The following is a 21407-nucleotide window of genomic DNA, read 5'->3' on the forward strand; positions in this document are numbered from 1 at the left end:
TCCTTTTATTTTGTTCTTTTTTTTTTTTTTTTTTTTTGACGAGGACCATTTTTAAAGTCTTTATTGAGTTTGTTACAATATTGCTTCTGTTTTATGTTTTGGTTTCTTGGCCCTGAAACATGTGGGATCTTAGCTCCCCAACCAGGGATCGAACCCGCACCCCCTGCATTGGAAAGTGAAGTCTTAACCACTGGACCGCCAGGGAAGCCCCTTATTTTGTTCTTAAAACTAATTTTATAGTATTAATGTCCAAAATGGATTGATAAAACATTTTGTAGTTTGCTATCAGGCATGGTATGGCCAGTTCAGTACGGGATATACCAAAAAAGTCACATTTTAGGTTTTCAATCTTCACAAGAGTTAAGTGGCCAAGCAGACGGCAACTCCACCATGACACAGCTCCCCAACATGTAGGGGAGGAAAGAGCCCTCCCTTTATTTTAAACAAGTTTCTCTAATTCTAAGTATGATACCGTTTAATTTTAACCCCCTGGCATTTGACACCTAGGCAAATCCCCATTATTCTAAGATTCTAAAACTGAGGAGTGACACTAATTTCCAACATGAACAAACCACTTACCATCTTTTAAAAGTTTCTGTAAGATTTTCACAAATATACTGTCTTTAGATACTTCAATTGGATCATCTTTACCATCTGAACTGGACCAGCTAGAAAACAAAATCACTGTGAGGAGAAAATGGAACTGTGGCCACAATCTGAAACAAATGACTTGTTTGCTATTGTGGATTTGTTTTGATGTTTGTAGGGGGTGAAGAATCTTGAGTTTTGTGATACTGTTGAAAACTATTTAAATAAAGGAGCTTTATTAAATGTTGGATATACCCAGAGTCTCTCTATTAGATAGGAGATGCTATACTCAGGTAGCTATTCGCCCAATATAACCAGCATGTATTTGATGTCAAAACCAAGTAGTGAGGTATCTTTCCCAAGAAAATTCTATATGTAACAACCTAGTAACGACCCTAAAGTATGACCCTTCAGAGCACAGGTGATAGTTAAAGAATGTTATATTCTGTTTCTCATAAAAGTAAAATGGCAACCAGTGTCTGGTGTAACCTAAAAAGCTTCCTTTTTCTAGTTGAGATTATCTACTACTGAAATACAAATCCACAGAACCACTCCTTTGTAGTAATCAATGGCTATATCCCTCATGATACCGTAGAGTGTTTAATCAGGAAGCCAAGACAAGGTATTCCAGTCAAATGACATAATACATCTTTTATGATTGCGAAGGAGAATCCAACAGGCAGAGCTAGATGCTTCGGAGGATGACCTCCAAGACCAAATTTGACAACAATTTTAACTATCTGGGAGTGATTAGAGGAAGAAATGCTTTAGTAAAAATAGTTCCATTGCAATTTCTCAAAGCCACAGGAAAAAGGAAAACCGAGTAGAGAAGGCTTTTAGCACTCAGTCATGCTCTCTTTAAAATTCTTTCCGTGGGAAAAATCCATCTCTACAGTTGATTATTCTGTCTCTCTTTGCCACTGAATCTTAATACCACCGTTCCAGTGGACAGAAATCCTCCTATGTAGGGAGATTACAGTGAAAAAGACGTCACAATAACTTAGAAGAGGGTACTGATTCTCAAACTGTACTAACTTCTTATTCAAAAAAAAAAAAAATTTGTAGCCTCAAGTCTTTCTTGGCAGAACTGGCCCAAGTTCTGTGAAAATAAGGAACATACACATTTCTGTGCCAACTGACAGTGTAAAATTTAAAATCAAAAGCAGAGAATTATACCAGTGGCCCCAAGTCCTTAAGCTATTCCTTAAGTATTGAATAAAAACATTAGGATTGCTAATGAAACCATTAACATTTTTATAATATACGTTACAATGCAATTAGGTTACAAAACGATTTGATGTGTATGGTATCATAATCTTCCTAAAGAGTCCTTTTCCAAAACCATGTCTTATATTCACACTATGGGAACTTACTTATCTCTCTGAAGAGCTTTGCAAAGGATTTCCAGTTTTAGATTATTTATATTTATATCTTCCTCCTTCACAGCAAAACAAAAAAATCCTCATTAAGTCCTGATTTAAAAAAATACATGCTTAAATTTGAGTTATGTCAATTCCTAATTCCACATAAATATTATTATGCTTTAATTTATAATTTTAAAAAATTTCCCTTTCTTTGAGACGTTAATACTACTCAGAAGAGTAAAACTATTAAGAACTTTGTGTGAATTTGTTTCCGATTATTCTGAGATAATGATTTTATCAAGAAGCTTGAGAGAGTCAAGATTTTAAACAGAGTAACATAAAAGCCAACATATTATTGTCTTTATAATCTACCAAACTACTTTCAATTGCAGGGCCGACTACTCACCCTACAGAATTATCATTATAATCTTTTTTTCAAAGAAGGCTGAGAAACAGCTTCTCTTAGGGTGAATACTATGAAGAATAAATCGACAAGCAGCATATCCGTTTGAGAAACTAACAACGACTCAATAAATGAAAGAGAAAAAATATGTCAGGACCTTGAAAAGCAACATTTTTTATTTGTGCAGGGAAAAAGACACCTGGAAATGTGTGAGAATTATCAAGAGGTGAGATCTCTTGACAGCTTTTCTAAAGAGCTATACGTATTCCAAGAGTTACGGGTAGCTGAACCAGAAAGTCTTTTATTTTATTTTTTTGAGAGTCTTTTAAAATTAAGACATTTTCAAGATGTACTCAGTTCTACAGAAAACCATACACAAATTGTGATCCTTGCCTGAGATCATCAAGTGATTTTACTTACCTCGTCAATATATTCAAGCAAGTCCAAAGCTTTCTTGAAATCATACTCATTAGCTCTTCTGTTTTCTTCACAGATATACAGCTATGGCAAGTTAAAATAAGGTAGAGAATTATTTTAACTCTTCATATAACCAAGACTGGAGAGATTTACAGAGAAGTCATCACATCTATAGGTATCTTTATAGCAAAGAACAGCAACACGTTTGGAAATTAAACTCCATCTACCTCACAGCAAACTGTCTTTTAAAACACACCTATGTTCATTCACAGTAACTAACTTGTATAACTTGGTATATATACTTCTAAAATGCCAGTAAATTTATATTCATAAGTTCAAGATAGTATACATTTCAGTACTCTTTCAAGCATACTCTGTAATAAACAGCTGCCCTTGCATTTTTAAAGCTGGCTATAATGCTTTTGAAATGTTGCCCTTTCAATAGTTTTAAAAATTGAGACCTATGAGAAAGCATGCAGTTGGTCTACAGTTTACTTAAGAGATAACAAAACACACCAATATGTTACCAATGGTTACCCCTGGTTGGGTAGATCACAGCTGACTATATATGATCATAAATGTCCCGTAATTTTATAATCAGAAAAATGCTTGCCTTATTAACAATATCAATTTGAATTTTTCCTAACTTCTTTTTCCAAAAATTATTTATAACATAACAAATTTCATTTTAAAATACTGCACATAATCCTTTAACAGCAAAGACAATACTCAAACCATTTCAGAAGAAAAGCTATCTACTTGTTGTCATTGTCTTACAACACTTGAAAACAATATTTTATTTCACTGTTTCTGAACCTTTTTTCCCCACAATGTTAACATCCCTGAAATTGGAAGGTAGTATTAAAATTGATTCAGTATCAAGGTAAATTTGGACAACTTTTTCCTTCTTACCAATACATAAAATAATGGTGAGTCTTAGAGGCAACAGCCCCTTAGATTTTTAAATTAAATGTGCTCTATCAGGAGAGGCTGCTGTGAGCTCAATGATAGGAAATGTGTTACTAATAATGACTAAAATACTGAAGTTTTTGAATTGTCTGCTTTCTTAGTAACATAATTAGCGCAATTCAAGGTGATTCTATGACACCGCTTTTGCATTGGAAATGCTTTCTTGAAAGGAAAAGAGAGAAGCAGAATTAAGGCTATTAAGTGTGCACAGCAACAAAATTACCTTATCTGGGTTGCAGCCCCTAATCTAGCTATGTCCTCAGGAATGTGCTATGTTGCAGAGGGAAATGGTGACGATGGCACTTAGAGGCTATGCAAATCCAGTTCCTAAAACCATTGTTTTTGAAGAGCCTGAACTATGTCTCATGGTACATATCTGTCCTGTACTAGAAAAGCACAATGGAAGTAATTTCTTCTGGTCGCCTGGATAAGTGTCTTGAGGAACAGGCAGAGAGCTATGGGGGGCAGAGGCTGACCCACTGCTTTCTGCTAACTGGCACCCTGCTCCTAAGCAGCTTCTGACACCTGACTCCAGGGGAAAGTGACCAGGAAAATAAGAAATGGAGAGATGACTACTCTGAGGAACAGTACTACGTGGTCCAGGAAACACTGAGGTGGTTTTGAGACTACGAAGTGGTGCAGGGATTTGAAAAGCACGTACGCCAATGAGCTGTGGTGCAGTCAGTACCGGCATCGCACTGAGACTCAGCTGCTTCTCGGCCAGCAGCTGTTCAGGCAGCGTCTCCTGGTGCAGCAGGAAGCGCTCCTGCTCAGCCATTTCTAGGAGGCAACACAGGGGGAGGGGGAAACATTCATTTTTGCGCTGTCATAAACAAATCTGAATTTAAAAAGAAATGGAACAGCTCTAAAGGTAATCCCATCACTAATTCAGTGATCCTAGAATGTTATTAATTCTGCTTATTCTTGATTCCTAGTTATGTTACAAATATTCAGGGTTTGATCCAAGTCATGTGGATTATCACAGCAACCGGAAATATTAGGAGGGGAGAGAAGAGCTAAGAAAACAAACCTACTGATTGAAGCAACTGTAGAGCAGATGGATTTCAGAAGCACAAGTCCCCCAAATCTGAGGTCTCTCAGGCCATTTTAAGGTTACTCTGTAAAGTACTACTTTTCACTTTACCAGAGTTTCTAGTATAATTTCATTCACTAAGGGAAATGATCTACTTAAAAGCCACCATGAGTACATGCCAGGAAAAACACAAGCCAGAGGACTGTGCACTAGACCTATTACCCAGCAATGGTTATTTATCGCCATACGATAGGGTGACAGGAGCTTTTGATTTACATAAACTATCATAACCTGGCTTCACCCACGAGAATGAGCTGGGCTGCAGGAAAAAAGGACGGAGAACTGTTTGCTAACAGCAGTTACAGCAAAATGGAGTGACTAAATCACAGATATGCTCATTCAAATACTGGCATCATTCCACATGATCCCAAGCTTGTAAAAATTAAAACTGTTTTGTGCAATTTCCATACCTAAGAAAACAGACTGGGAGGATTAAAAAAGTAACAGTAATTATCTCTAGGGCAGTGGGATTATAGACAATTTATTTTGTTGTTGTTGTTTTTTCTATACTTTACTAATTTCCATAATTAAACTTGTATAACCAATAGAAAGTTATCTCTTAAAAATCTACTCCCTTCAATTAGATACACTGTGATAACAGTCTGTAGGAAATTACTGAGACCTGAAAATATTCTCATTGTGCTAAGAAAGCAAAAGCTAAGAAGTGATCAAAATGCAAAGTGATGACCAGAAGTTGGGGGGGAACCAGCAATAATAAAGCCTTGTGTTAAGATATTTTGATTAACATGATCTAACTCTGGTGGCCAGGTTAAAATACAGCTCCCCTTTCAGACTACCAGCCAGTCTTGCAGAACATATACACACTTCTCTAGAACAAAAGGCACTATTAGCGTTTAAAAATAAAAGAATGAGGAAGAATTTCCCAAACCACCACCTACAGCAGACCACCACTACAGAATTACCACCACCTACAGCAAACCCACTGAGTAAATGTCAAGTTTCTTTGCAGTTTCTTCTTAGCATATGAGTCACTAGGGGTGTAATCAGAGTACTCTGTTCAAATCATTTGAATTTACTCTTTAGGAATTCTTATTTAAGGCACAAATTACTTTTTCCATAAAAAGAGAATCCTAATTATGTAACTGAGTAATTGCCTAAGGACACTGAATAGAAAGCACTCCTCTCAAAGGAGATGGCTCCTGTTTCTAATGGACCCCATTAAATGATAACAAGAGCACATTCTAAGAATACACTGACAGTATGACTGATTTGTATGTCTTCTTGTTCAAATACTGTATTTTACCTTCAATTTTTCCTTGCAGTGTATCTTCTGGAAAGTCTGAAGCTAATGCAGCCAATTTACTCAAGCCAAGAAGGGTTTTTTTCTTTGCAAAGTAACGAGTTTCCATATTTGCCAAACCCAGAAGTGTTGCATGAGCCTACAATAAACAAAATATGAAAACTATGATAAAATCTTGGATACTAATTCAAGTTGCAATAAAGATTAAGTAAAACCCAAACTTGGTTTCCCCCCAAGCTGTATCAATGAAAGATCAAGTCACTGCTAGCAAGCCTAAAAACAGATGAGTACCATACGCTGAGAGTAATTACACATAAAGTATCAGCCACCCACACTAATTATTGGGAAAAGAGACATGTATAAAACATTTGCTCTCAGAAGCAAGAAGAACTACAATTCTGCAGCTCGCAGAATGAAAACCACAGTCACAGAAAGACAGACAGAATGAAAAGACAGAGGACTATGTCCCGGATGAAACAACAAGATAAAACCCCAGAAAAACAACTAAATGAAGTGGAGATAGGCAACCTTCCAGAAAAAGAATTCAGAATAATGATAGTGAAGATGATCCAGGACCTTGGAAAAAGAATGGAGGCAAGGATCAAGAAGATGCGAGAAATGTTTAACAAAGACCTAGAAGAGTTAAAGAACAAAAAACAGAGATAAATACTACAATAACTGAAATGAAAAATACACTAGAAGGAATCAATACAGAGTAACTGAGGCAGAAGAACGGAGAAGTGACCTGGAAGACAGAACGGTGGGAATCATTGCCATGGAACAGAATAAAGAAAAAAGAATGAAAAGAAATGAAGACAGCCTAACAGACCTCTGGGACAACATTAAATACATCAACATTCGCATTATAGGGGTCCCAGAAGAAGAGAGAGAGAAAGGACCAGAGAAAATATTTGCAGAGATTATAGTCAAAAACTTCCTTAACAGGGGAAAAGAAATAGCCACCCAAGTCCAAGAAGTGCAGAGAATCCCAGGCAGGATAAATCCAAGGAGAAACACACCGAGACACAGTAATCAAACTGACAAAAACTAAAGACAAAGAAAAATTATTAAAAGCAACAATGGAAAAATGACAAATAACATATAAGGGAACTCCCATAAGGCTAACAGCTAACTACTCAGCAGAAACTCTACAAGACAGAAGGGAGTGGTATGATATATTTAAAGTGGTGAAAGGGAAGAACCTACAACCAAGAATACTCTACCCAGCAAGGACCTCATTCAGATTCGATGGAGAAATCACAAGCTTTATGGACAAGCAAAAGGTAAGAGAATTCAGCACCACCAGACCAGCACTACAACAAATGCTAAAGGAACTTCTCTAAGCAGAAAACACAAGAGAAGAAAAGGACCTACACAAACAAACCCAAAACAATTCAGAAAATGGTAATAGGAACATACATATCGATAATTACCTTAAACGTGAATGGACTAAATGCTCCAACCAAAAGACACAGGCTCGCTGAATGGATACAAAAACAAGACCCATATATATGCTGTCTACAAAAGACCCACTTCAGATCTAGGGACACATACAGACTGAAAGTGAGGGGATGGAAAAAGATATTCCATGCAAATGGAAATCAAAAGAAAGGTGGAGTAGCTATACTCATATCAGATAAAATAGACTTTAAAATAAAGAATGTTACAAGAGACAAGGAAGGACACTACATAATGATCAAGGGATCAATCCAAGAAGAAGGTGTAACAATTATAAATATATATGCACCCAACATAGGAGCACCTCAATACATAAGGCAACTGCTAATAGCTATAAAAGAGGAAATCGACAGTAACACAATAATATTGGGGGACGTTAACACCTCACTTACACCAATGGACAGATCACCCAAAATGAAAATAAATAAGGAAACAGAAGCTTTAAAAGACACAATAGATCAGATAGATTTAATTGATATTTACAGGACATTCCATCCAAACACAGCAGATTACACTTTCTTTTCAAGTGCACACGGAACATTCTCCAAGACAGAGCACATCTTGGGTCACAAATCAAGCCTTGGTAAATTTAAGGAAATTGAAATCATATCAAACATCTTTCCCAACCACAATGCTATGAGATTAGAAATTGATTACAGGGAAAAAAACGTAAAACACACAAACACATGGAGGCTAAACAATACATTACTAAATAACCAAGAGATTACTGCAGAAATCGAAGAGGAAATCAAGAAATACCTAGAGACAAATGACAATGAAAACACGACGACCCAAAACCTATGGGACGCAGTGAAAACAGTTCTAAGAGGGAAGTTTATAGCTATACAAGCCTACCTCAAGAAACAAGAAAAATCTCAAATGAACAATCTAACCTTACACCTAAAGGAACTAGAGAAAGAAGAAGAAAAAGAAAAGTTAGTAGAAAGAAAGAAATCATAAAGATCAGAGCAGAAACAAATGAAATAGAAACAAAGAAAACAATACCAAAGATTAATAAAACTAAAAGCTGGTTCTTTGAGAAGATAAACAAAATTGATAAACCATTTGCTAGACTCATCAAGAAAAAGAGGGAGAGGACTCAAATCAATAAAATTAGAAATGAAAAAGGAGAAGTTACAATGGACACTGCAGAAATATAAAGCATCCTAAGAGACTACTACAAGCAATGCTATGCCAATAAAAACGACAACCTGGAAGAAATGGACAAATGTTTAGAAAGGTATAAGCTTCCATTCTATTTCTTCCAGGAAGAAATAGAAAATAGGAACAGACCAATCACAAGTAATGAAATTGAAAGTATGATTAAAAATCTTCCAACAAACAAAAGTCCAGGACCAGATGGCTTCACAGGTGAATTCTATCAAACATTTAGAGATGAACTCACGCTCATCCTTCTCAAACTCTTCCCAAAAATTGCAGAGGAAGGAACACTCCCAAACTCATTCTGTAAGGCCACCATCACCCTGATACCAAAACCAGACAAAGATACTACAAAACAAGAAAATTACAGACCAATATCACTGATGAACATAGATGCAAAAATCCTCAACAAAATACTAGCAAACAGAACCCAACAACACATTAAAAGGATCATACACCATGACCAAGTGGCATTTATCCCAGGGATTCAAGGATTCTTCAATATATGCAAATCAATCACTGTGATACACCATATTAACAAATTGAAGAATAAAGATCATCTCAGTAGATGCAGAAAAAGCTTTTGACAAAATTCAACACCCATTTATGATAAAAACTCTCCAGAAAGTGGGCATAGAGGGAATCTACCTCAACATAATAAAGGCCATATATGACAAACCCATAGCAAACATCATTCTCAATGTGAAAAACTGAAAGCATTTCCTCTAAGATTCAGGAACAAGACAAGGATGTCCACTCTCGCCACTACTATTCAACATAGTTTTGAAAGTCCTAGCCATGGCAGTCAGAGAAAAAAAGAAATAAAAGGAATACAAATTGGAAGAGAAGAAGTAAAATTGTCACTGTTTGCAGATGTCATGATACTATAAATAGAAAATCCTAAAGATGCCACCAGAAAACTACTAGAGCTCATCAATGAATTTGGTGAAGTTGCAGGATACAAAATTAACGTACAGAAATCTCCTGCATTCCTATACACTAAGTGTGAAAGATCAGAAAGAGAAATTAAGGAAACAATCCCACTGCAGCAAAAAGAATAAAACATCTAGGAATAAACCTACCTAGTGGGTAAAAGATCTATACTCAGAAAACTGTAAGACACTGATGAAAGAAATCAAAGATGACACAAACAGACGGAGAGATATACATGTTCTTGGATTGGAAGAATCAACATTGTGAAAATGACTATACTACCCAAAGCAATCTACAGATTCAGTGCAATCCCTATCAAATTACTAATGGCATTTTTGACAGAACTAGAACTAAAAATCTTAAAATTTGTACGGAGACACAGAAGAGCCCGAATAGCTAAAGCATTCTTGAGGGGAAAAAAAACAGAGTTGGAGGAATCAGACTCCCTGACTTCAGACTATACTACAAAGCTACAGTAATCAAGACAATATGGTACTGGCACAAAAACAGTAATATAGATTAATGGAACAGGATAGAAAGCCCAGAGATAAACCCATGCTCCTGTGGTCAACTAATCTATGACAAAGGAGGCAAGGATATACAATGGAGAAAAGACAGTCTCTTCAGTAAGTGGTGCTGGGAAAACTGGATAGCTACATGCAAAGGAATGAAATTAGAACACTCCCTAACACCATACACAAAAATAAACTCAAAATGGATTGAAGTGGCGCAGTGGTTGAGAGTCCGCCTGCCGATGCAGGAGACACGGGTTCGTGCCCCAGTCCGGGAGGATCCCACATGCCGCAGAGCGGCTAGGCCTGTGAGCCGTGGCCGCTTACCCTGCACGTCCGGAGCCTGTGCTCCGCAACGGGAGAGTCCACAACAGTGAGAGGCCCGTGTACCGCAAAAAAAAAAAAAAAAAAAAAAAAAAAAATGGATTGAAGACCTAAATGTAAGACCAGACACTATAAAAATCTTAGAGGAAAACATAGGAAGAACACTTTTTGACATATATCACAGCAAGATCTTTTTTGACCCACCTCCTAGAGTATTGGAAATAAAAATAAACAAATGGGACCTAGTGAAACTTAAAAGCTTTTGCACAACAAAGGAAACTATAAACAAGACGAAAAGACAAGTGTCAGAATGGGAGAAAATATTTGCAAATGAATCAACGGACAAAGGATTAACTCCAAAATATATAAACAGCTCATGCAGCTCAATATCAAAAAAACAAACAATCTAATAAAAAAATGGGCAGAAGACCTAAATAGACATTTCTCCGAAGGAGACATACAGATGGCCAAGAGCACATGAAAAGCTGCTCAACATCGTTAACTAGAGAAATGCAAATCAAAACTACAATGAGGTATCACCTTACACCGGTTAGAATGGGCATCATCAGAAAATCTAAACAATAAATGCTGGAGAGGGTGTGGAGAAAAGGCAACCCTCTTGCACTGTTGGTGGGAATGTAAATTGATACAGCCACTATGGAGAACAGTATGGAGGTTCCTTAAAAAACTAAAAATAGAACTACTATATGACCCAGCAATCCCACTACTGCAATCCCACTACTGGGCATATACCCAGAGAAAACCATAATTCAAAAAGACACATGCACCCCATTGTTCATTGCAGCACTATTTACAATAGCCAGGTCATGGAAGCAACCTAAATGTCCATCAACAGACGAATGGAAAAAAACGATATGGTACATATATACAATGGAATATTACTCAGCCATAAAAAGGAATGAAATTAGGTCTTTTGTAGAGACGTGGATGGACCTAGATATGGTCGTACAGAGTGAAATCAGAAAGAGAAAAACAAATATCATATATTAATGCATATATGTGGAATCTAGAAAAATGGTACAGATGAACCCGTGTGCAAGGCAGAGACAGAGACACAGATGTAGAGAAGAAACGTATGGACACCAAGGGGGGAAAGTGGGGGGTAGGGAGTGGGGGGTGGGATGAACTGGGAGATTAGGATTGACGTATATACACTAACATGTATAAAATAGATAACTAGTAACAACCTGCTGTATAGCACAGGGAACTCCACTTTGCTGTGAAGTAGAAACTAACACAATGTTGTAAAACAACTATACCCCAATTCAAGAAAAAAAAGGGCTGTAACAGGAGCCTAGCCAAAAAAACCCCCCAAAATCCCAACATTTGCTCTCACGTCAATACCCTGTCAAGGACAAACTTTAATTCATGTACTCTTTTTACTGATAATTTGAACATTTTTATTACAAGAAAATACTCATTACAAAAAAAGGCCAATAACTGCTAATTATGTGTTAAAGTTTTTGTGCTTTATTTTACTGTAATAACAGTCAAATCACAATAGTCTTCATTTTTTTTTTTTACTGAGATATAACAAGTAATGGCAGTACCATCATAAATGAAAAATACTTTTATCAAATTATGTGAGAGAATAGGAGATATACATTTTTAAAAAATCCGTAAGTAGTATTTAACTACAAAAAACTAAACTAGTTAAAACTAAACAAAAAATTGCCTAAATCTGCTCCATATAACTGAATCCTTCTTACCTTTTCTAATTCTTGGCTGTTAATTTCATGTAACCAGCTGAGATGTTCATGAGCTTGCAAAAAATTGGCCAACTGTCCGTGTTGAGAAATAGGCTGAGATAATAATTTGCCTCGCTTTCCTTTCTCCAGATACCAACGGAAGAGAAAGTCTGAAAAATTCTATAAAGAACAAAGCCAAGAATTCAAGAATATATAGTAATACAGTTTTTAAAACTACATTTCTGGGGCTTCCCTGGTGGCGCAGTGGTTGAGAGTCCGCCTGCCAATGCAGGGGACGCGTGTTCGTGCCCCGGTCCGGGAAGATCCCAAATGCCGCAGAGCGGCTGGGCCCGTGAGCCATGGCCGCTGAGCCTGTGCGTCCAGAGCCTGTGCTCCGCAACCGGAGAGGCCCGCGTAGTGCCAAAAAAAAAAAACAACACACATTTCTGATAATAAAGTATTAAATTTCTCCCAAAGGTCTTAGACTCCAGAATAGAAATCCAGTTTTAAACACTCATTTCCTGCATTGTAGGGTCCTCAAATCACCTCATTTAACAAATGAGGCCATTCAGATCCAGAAAGGGGATCTTGCTCAGGGTCACACAGATGTGCACTGTCCAATAATATGGCAGTCACCGGTCACATGTAGCTGCTTAAACTTAGTCTAAAATGTAAAATTCAGTCCCTCAGAGACACCAGTCACATTTCAAGTACTTGAAGGCCATCTGTGGTCAGAAACTCCATTTGGGACAGCACATATGGGCAAGATCTCCATTACCACAGAAAGTTCCACTGGACGGTACTGAGACACTATCCTTCCAGAATGAAAGATTCTCAGGGGCAGAACTGGGTGCCACGTGTCCATGTGGGCTGGCACAATAAATCAGAATCTAGAGAGGCACATCCAGTTTCCCCACAGGACGTTTGCTGGATGCTGGGGTGGTGTGAGAGGCTGGGCTGGAAAGGAAGACAAAAGTGTCCTGCAGTCTCACAGTACTTAAGAGATATTTCCACTAAAGGGGGAATTCTGCAAGGAACACACCAGCCCCATAAGACATCTGAAACCAGAAATGAATGAATTTAACGGAAGTTGCAGTCAAGCCCTGACCCACCTCTATTCTTGATGTATTGAGTGATCTGCCTCTCATCTTACCTGTCTCCCAGGGGAAAGAACAGCATTGATTTCCGTCTTTACGGTTCTTTTATACACAATGTCCAAAATACAATTTAAAAAATTGCAAGGGACTTCCCTGGTGGTCCAGTGGGTAAGACTCCATGCTCCCAATGCAGGGGGCCCAGGTTCAATCCCTGGTCGGGGAACCAGACCCCACATGCATGCCACAACTAAGAGTCCGCATGCCGCAACTAAAAAAAAAAAAAAGATCCTGCATACCGCAACGAAGATCCCATGTGCCTCAACTAAGACCTGGCACAGCCAAAATAAAAATAAATAAATGTATATTTTTTGAATTGTAAGACATAAGAAGCAGAAAAATATGAATATGCAGGCAGCAGAAGCAGACCTAAGAATGATCATTTTGGAATCAGCACAAAAGGACTTAAAATAACTAGCAAACATATTAAAGAAAATAAAAGGAACAAAGCACAAAAGGATGGAAAATATCAACGGAGAATAAGAATCCTTAAAAGGAATAAAAATTATGACGGGCACAAAGTATTTACTTCAGCACTACTGTGAAATACGAGATAAGCCATGTCCAGCAATCAGGTACTGATCAAATAAGTTACATCCAGTCCATGAAATACCATAACAACATTAAAAATGTGGTTGTGTAATATTTAATGATATGGACAAATGTCTGTTATGTATTAAGTGAAATAAGCAGTTAATGAAACATGTTTGGTAGAGTAAAAAGACTAGAAGAATAAAACCAAATGTTAAAAAGGGTTCTCTCCGGGTGGTAGAATTATGAACGATTTTTTAATCTTTTTTGTTTATAGTGGTTTCCTGAACTTTATACAATGTTACCTTTATAGTAAGAAAAAAAATCAGTTTTTACATAAAGATCAACTGACTGAATAGACTGGCTTTAAGGAACAACTTAAATGTACCTGAATAGTGTCACAATGCGAACTTTAAAAAAAAATAGTAAGCGTAAAAAAACAACAACAGGAAGCATGTCAAAGAAGGAAAACAAGAATCTTAGGTGTACAGAAATCTGAGCTCTCTAAAAGTAGCATCCCATGCTCCCAAGATCTTCTACTCAAACTTTAGAACTCTAGCAATATCCGTATCCCTAAGTACTTTTAATTATAACTGAAAATATAAGAATAGAAATAAAAGTCTTAACATATTTTTCAGAGGTCAAAGAATCCGTCAGTAATATTTATATATAAAGAATTGTCTACCTATTTACAACGAAACATAATGTACAAATTAGTATCTGGTAATCTGCAAAAAGACTGTATCATCTTCCAAAAACCCCAAGTAAGATTTGAAATGGTAAAGTCTTCTTACAGGGTCCACAGCCTACACCCCCAGGGTTCGTTACCTGGTCAGCAAACTGTGTCATGTAGCGCTGCAGTCTGGCCTGGTTGTCAGTCTGCTCACACATTTGTACTAAGATATCAAAGTCACAGTATTTTTCTGCTAATGAAGCAGCCCATGGGTACTGGCCTAGTGTGACTATGGAAATGAGAACAGATGGAAAAAAATCCTGTTAGCGAAAACTTAATATGTAATAAAAAAAATATTCCTTGAAATTTTACCTTTATTCATATTATATACTAAAGTTAATTAATAGAAACCTTTCCAGTTACTGGCATTTAGTTTCATAATCCATATAAACTCATTAAAGATGTAAATTCAGTCCCTTGCTTCATCACTGCCCACCTAAGATGCTATCCCCTTCCTTCATGTAGCAAGACAAGCTTCTTCTCTGAATCCTGGCTGTGACCGTCTCGTGTTCTCCTCTGAAGAGCCGTACCACCTCTCCACACCGTGGAACGACCCTTGTCTGCTCTACCCTGCAGTCTAGCTGTTCCTGTGAAGGTCTGAGATGGTAAGCAGTCTCCACATGCTGTTAATTTATTTATTTTTAAATCATCTTTAACACCATCTAGGACACTTGTTACCTGGTAAGTAATGACAACGAGGCTGAATAAACGAACACAGAAAGCTGTACACAGGAAAGCTCTGCTTTAAGCTCTGAGCTACAGCTGGGTTAACGACATTACACTGCATAACACATTGCGTGAATGATTTGGCTCCTACATCTGTTCTGCAGACTCAAGACCCACAGCCCTCACTAAATATCAGGCACTTACGAAGCGGAGATAAGAGGTCTGATCTTTTCTGCAGGTATTCCATTTCCAGATTGTTGTATCTTTCTTGATCACTGGATCTGTCCACAGACTTGAGCTGAGAAACATAACCATCCAGGAAGCAATCAATCAGTGCTACCAGCTGCTCTGTCAGAATGTTTCGGAGGTTGCTATCCGCCTGAGGATAAACCATTTTCAGGACAATCCCATGCTGGCGCACTATTGCTGTTCGGATGCCGGCAGGACCACTCGTTGCTGTAAAATCACACAAAATAATATGACAAGTAAGGATTCTATAATGGCTACGGGAAAGACCAACTGCCTAAAAATTATATCCCGTCAGCCTTGATGGATGGAAAAAGAAATCCAATAGGAGGTCAGCTGATATTTTTCTATGTCCTGCTCAAACCCATCTTCTCTATGAGGATGGCCTCAGCAGAGCCAGGTAAACATGATTCTTCTTCCTTCTAAATTCCTTTAATGCTACTCCACTTATTTCCTTGTATTAAAACAACAAAAATTACAGTCAGTACATCCAGGGCCTGCTGCTATGAATAACTACACGTACTAAAACCTAGTAGATGCCTGAGTACCAGTTTAAAAAAATGAGTTACAAAGAGATCTACAAATTATTCCAAGGCAACAAAGTGATTTTCGTAAGAACTACTCATCTTGGGGATGGCACTTATGTTATTTTTCATTTCACTCACAAACTTGCACTAGGAGAACAACATGGCTTCTGAAAATAACAGACCATTAGAAATATGTTTTGATCAACTGCTAATGAATCAGTGTATTTGGGCTCAGTGCTTGCAATCTCACCTGTCCACGGAATATACTCAGGTTCTTTTTCTACTGGCTCTTCTCTTCTATACAAGGAGTTTCTATTTTGTCGATAATGACTAGCAGCCTGCAGCATGTCCTGGAATATGAAATGTGTTATCACATGCAGGAAGCAAGGGATCCCAGGATCTCTAAGATAATCTGAAACATCAAGTCTATTATTACAAAAAATTACTCGGCAGAGACCTGTTGGACTACTTTTTGATTCTTTCTGCATTTGAAATTTGTTTTACTCTAGAGTTTAACTTCAGTTTTAGAGAACTACGGTAACCGAACTAGGAAGACCATTACTATAAAGTCCATGAGCTAAAATTAAATGAAACATTTTAATCAATAATATAAGTAGTGTGCTTTTGTGTAATTAAAAAGCATACAGTTACAGTAACATTAATACCTTTGCAATGATATACATGTCTTCTCCAAATAAAAGGTTTATTCTACCAAATAGAAACTTTTAACATGCACAAGGCAAACACTCAGATGTGTATTAACTGACTGATAAAATGACTGAGGTTTTCCTAACTTTTTGGAATGAACGAATGGCTAAACCATTATGGATCACTGGTGATGCAAAGTAGGAACATGGAGACCACTTCCTCCCCCATCCACAGCCTGGGCTTTGAGTTGCTGGTATCTTCAGCATGTGTGCGTACCTTGAGAATACTGTTCACACTGATCGCCACCTCCGCCCATTCAACTGGCTCCAAGGCCGTGTCCTTCAAGACTTGCTCCTCGTGCTCCAGTAAGCACTCCCAGACGCTATCTACCTGGGACACCTGAGGAAGGACAGAGACGGTACCTACTAGGAACAGAGACCATGCCGATGGGCCACGCTTACAGCTGCCTGGAATCGACTCAGCAGGCTTTCCTCACTAAGTCACACCCTCTGCTCAGTAGTCAAAGGGACAGTCAGTGATGAAAACAAATTTAAAAGCCAAGAAAAGTTAGAATCTCCTAACTTTTAAAAGGTGGAGAGCCCAAATAACTGAGTCTGATAAATAAGCAAATTCTGGATTGGTAGCCGGTAGGTTTTGTATTTAAATATCAAGTAACTGAAATATTTGTTTATTATAGCTATGAGGGCTCAATGCCACCTTTAAATAGTACTAGGCTACAAATGATGTCACATAACAATGCGAGACCCCAAAGTAATGAATTAAACGAATGAACTAATGGATTAAAATAGTTATCCAACCAATGAACTTGCTAATTTCTTTCTTTGAAGAATTTCTTTTCTTTAGACATAATAGAAATGTTTGTAGAACAGCAGTAGCTACATAGAAACTAACTAAATACATAACTTGTAACTGTTCTATTTTTTGTCATTAATTAACACATGAAGGTAACTGTGCAAAAATGTTAAGCACTGAAACACTTGTTTCCAGTTTCAGCCCCCAGTTAAGCTTTTCCCCCTTTATTTATCAAGTGGATATTTACTTGGCATTTAGAGTTTGCATAGCATTGGGCGCTCAGAGATAAGAAGAAATGGAAATTAGATTTGCTGCCCTCAAGGAACTTACAAACTAGTTGAAGGAACGATTCATAAACACATGCACAATGGAGCCCAAACAAAATCACTCTTCTTCTTTTAGTATTTCTGATGTCAGTCAAAGGCATCCTAACAGCCCTAGCAAGAAACCTCTGGCACGTTGAATTTGTAAGAATTTTTTACACTGTTAATGTGAAAAAGATAATGAAAGCATGTGATATAAAAGGCACGAAATAACATAAAAGCAAATAAAATCCCAAGACACTTGCTAGACAGCCTTACCACGTGAGTTACATGTTCAGTGGTTTCAAACATTGCTCATAAGCTGTACCAACACTGTTGAGGGCCTGTTCTGAAGCAGTTAACTCGCTTTATAGAGACCCAGGCGGTGCGGGGGCTCCTTCCAGACTGGCTACAGGTGGAGGGTCAACCCTCAAGCAGAGTCTGTATTATTTTACCTTCTATCCAGGGCTATGAGATCACATCTCCCCTACACAGCCCACCAATCAGAGCCTGACTTGGGTTATCCAGCTCTTCTCTTAAAATGCATACTTGTTTGTAATGTAATTTACTACTCCCAAGTGGATGGACAGGTAAAAAGAAAAAAAAAAATTGATACATATTTTTTCACTAAACACATGCATACCTCTTCAGCTCTCTCTTTTTATTATGGTTATGCCATGTGGGAGGACCTTTAGAACTTCACCCAAAGGAAACTTAAGACCAGTAAATGTAAAGAGAAATTAAGATAAATGGTGATGTAAACAGTCTTAAACATTACTATCTTCCATATGGAGCATTCTTTTGAGGAACCAATCACATTTTTAGTTTTTTTTTTCCTATCACATTCCTACGGTGCTACTCATGAATTATATATTCATCCAATTGATAATTTCCAGACCCTATTTCTTTTCCAGTTAATTGGAAAAATGTACTTATACATAATTAACTAGTATGCTTTGCACTTTGATCCAAAAGCAGAAAAAGCAACCAGGTTCTTGCTCAACTCAATTTGTCATTAATAATTAAATAAGAAAAACAAAAACTTTATCTTGTAAAATTATGTATGAATAAAGACAAAGAAGGACACAAAAATGACAACAGTTTGGTTAGATCATGAAATTTGAGGTGAACTGTCTTCCTTTTTTTTCATTCAGATTTCAGGTATACTTGATTAAAAAACAAAATAAAACAGAAAAGTGCTTTGCCTTACATTCCCTAGAAAAAGCCCAAATGTATAAAAATGAGGCCTTCAAACTAAACACATTTAAGGAGTCAACAGAACTGAACATAGTTCAGTGTCTTATTTTTGGTTGCAGTACATCAAATATTCAGAGTAGAAGAGACCCTTGGCACAGGCTGTTAGATGCTAGATGACAGCCGGACTGCACGAGGAAGGAGATAAAATTAGAGGCACCAAACAGAAAAACTTCCCAAATGCAAAAAACAATTCCAAATTCCACAGAGCTGGGGGAAGAGCTAGCAGTTTCTAAACTCAGATAACGCCACAAAGGGAGAAGGAACAGCCCTAGTGAAGGACTACTCCTGAAGCAACTGACTAGCACACCCAAAACAGCCTGCTGAATGGTGGCTCAGAGCCAGGATCTGTGGTCTCAGCTGAGTCAACCGGCCCCTGGGTCTTGGCGTCAACACCTGTAAAGGGAGACGGGAAAGTCAGCCCTGCCTTTCATGAGGTTGTGAGGTGTCACTCAGGTACCAGAGCTGTGTGCTCTGACCAGTGCCCAGCTGCCACCAGCTGGCCAGCACCTTCATCTTTTCTCCCTCCCAAGTTTACAGCAGGTTTTTCTTTTCCTCTGAAAATAAATCTGACTTTAAAAGTGAGGTGTAGAGCAGGATCCCAGCAGGCAGCTGAGGAGAGTTTAGTGAAGGGACTGTTTACAAAGATGTGAGCAGGAGTCAGGGGACCAAGGCGGGATGGTGCAGCCCCGGGCTAGCAAGATGGGGAGCCACAATTAGGTCCAGGCCTGAAGGGGAACTGGGACAGAGCAGTCGCTGGAGGGGCGGAGAGGGCGGCCTGAGAGGAGCCTGGTCTGACAGCAGGCACAGCAAACAGGTGGAAGCAGCAAGGAAGGAAGCTGGGGACGACAGCTCCAAGCTCTGACCTGATGGTGCTGCACCTTCATCAAAACAACAGAAGCCGGGGGACAGGGGAGCCCACCATGGAGATGCCCTCTGGGGCAGAGTCAAGACGTGGTGTGGAGAAACACAAGGAAAACATCCAGATGTGATAGGGAAGACTTTGTAGTCATCTTTACAAGCCCTAACTTACAGGGAAAGCGATAGATGAGTGATACTTCTGAGGGATAATTTACCCAGAAAACATGGAGTCCAATTTAAAACTTCAATGACATCTTTTGTTCTCAATCCTTTCCTCACTGGGGGCCCGTTCTGTAAATGGCACAGCGCTCCAGAGCCGCACTAAGGGGAGGACGGGTCTCGTCTCACCTCTCTGAAGAAGACGTCTGCGGGAGTCAGGCTGCACGGGATGTCGCAGTCCCTCTTGTTTAAGGCCATCAGTATCGCTGTGTTGACAAGGTCGGAAAGCCTCGAGTGGTGGTTCTTGAGGACGATGGCGGCGGCCAGCTTCTCAGCGTGTTCACAGAGCAGCAGCCGTGTGGCCATCGGCAGCCCTCTCACTGGAAAAGTGCCGAGACGTCCAAACAAGCCGACCTTGAGGCAAGACGAACACATATTCTTAGAAAGCATTCACAGTAACATACAGGAGAACGCAGTCACATTTCCACCAGCAGCTCACTGGGTACAGAGATGCTGGCCCCATCCTCCCCCAGAAAGACCTCCGTCTATTGGTCTTTGGGGCTGTTCCTAACACTCTCTCTCTCTCTCTCTCTCTCTCTCTCTCTCTCTCTCTTCAGCCAGGGCCATTTACACCTGTAAGAAAGTACAGACATTCCTGTTCTAAGATTAGGGTCAACTACTGTTGTCTCTACCTACCTTATTCCTCAAATGATTGTTTATGGTTATCAAAATCATAAAACTGTTCTTTCCTAGCTACATTGATCAACTCCCCTAGACTCCAGACCTTCAGAACTAGAAACTCAGCAGCCTCCACCTTCCAGAACCCTAAAGCCATGGGGAGGGTTGGGGGGAGGGTGTCTCTGACCCTTTGCATCAGCTGCCTCTGATTTGCTTGATGCCCATTTCTGGCTTGAGGAGGAGAGTTTTATATTCAGAATTATTTTCTTAGATACAAGTATCCAGTTGTACATTTTTCCTGATTATTAATGTAAATCTTTCCATGAAATGAGCTCTAAATATTAAAGGAAATATAAAGGCACAGGCAGACTGGGATTTTTAGATCTGGCTAGACATTCCCTTGCAACGGATGCTACTGCCAACAGCTGTGTGACTCCATGAGGGTCTGAGGCCCAGGGAGGCTGTACCAGGAGATACCACAACGGCTCCAGCCCCATGGCTCCCCCACCTCGCCCCCCCCCCCGATAACTTAGCATCCCCGCAGTGTGGCATGTGAGGGCCACGGACTCCTCCCACCCCAGCCTTCTGCACACCCTTCTGCAAAGTGACCTTGCCACTCCTCCCATCAAGAGGCACAATCAAG

The 21407-nt window shown here is 38.8% G+C and overlaps 1 protein-coding gene across 1 annotated transcript in view; it reads right to left on the minus strand.

Annotated features, from left to right (window-relative positions):
- Window positions 1–21407, minus strand: part of NUP133 (nucleoporin 133) — a 57136-nt gene that overhangs the window by 4634 nt on the left and 31095 nt on the right. Inside the window, exons 15-25 of the mRNA XM_049697415.1 lie at window positions 20276–20500; window positions 16974–17096; window positions 16300–16399; window positions 15481–15732; window positions 14706–14839; window positions 12214–12372; window positions 6099–6234; window positions 4403–4521; window positions 2776–2856; window positions 1962–2026; window positions 580–668 (exon numbers count right to left, since the gene is read on the minus strand). Coding sequence (XP_049553372.1) covers window positions 580–668; window positions 1962–2026; window positions 2776–2856; window positions 4403–4521; window positions 6099–6234; window positions 12214–12372; window positions 14706–14839; window positions 15481–15732; window positions 16300–16399; window positions 16974–17096; window positions 20276–20500 — 1483 coding nt within the window. The remainder of the gene's footprint in view (window positions 1–579; window positions 669–1961; window positions 2027–2775; window positions 2857–4402; window positions 4522–6098; window positions 6235–12213; window positions 12373–14705; window positions 14840–15480; window positions 15733–16299; window positions 16400–16973; window positions 17097–20275; window positions 20501–21407) is intronic.

The sequence above is a fragment of the Orcinus orca genome, chromosome 14 (genome assembly GCF_937001465.1).
Source record: "Orcinus orca chromosome 14, mOrcOrc1.1, whole genome shotgun sequence".
NCBI classification, from domain to species: domain Eukaryota; kingdom Metazoa; phylum Chordata; class Mammalia; order Artiodactyla; family Delphinidae; genus Orcinus; species Orcinus orca.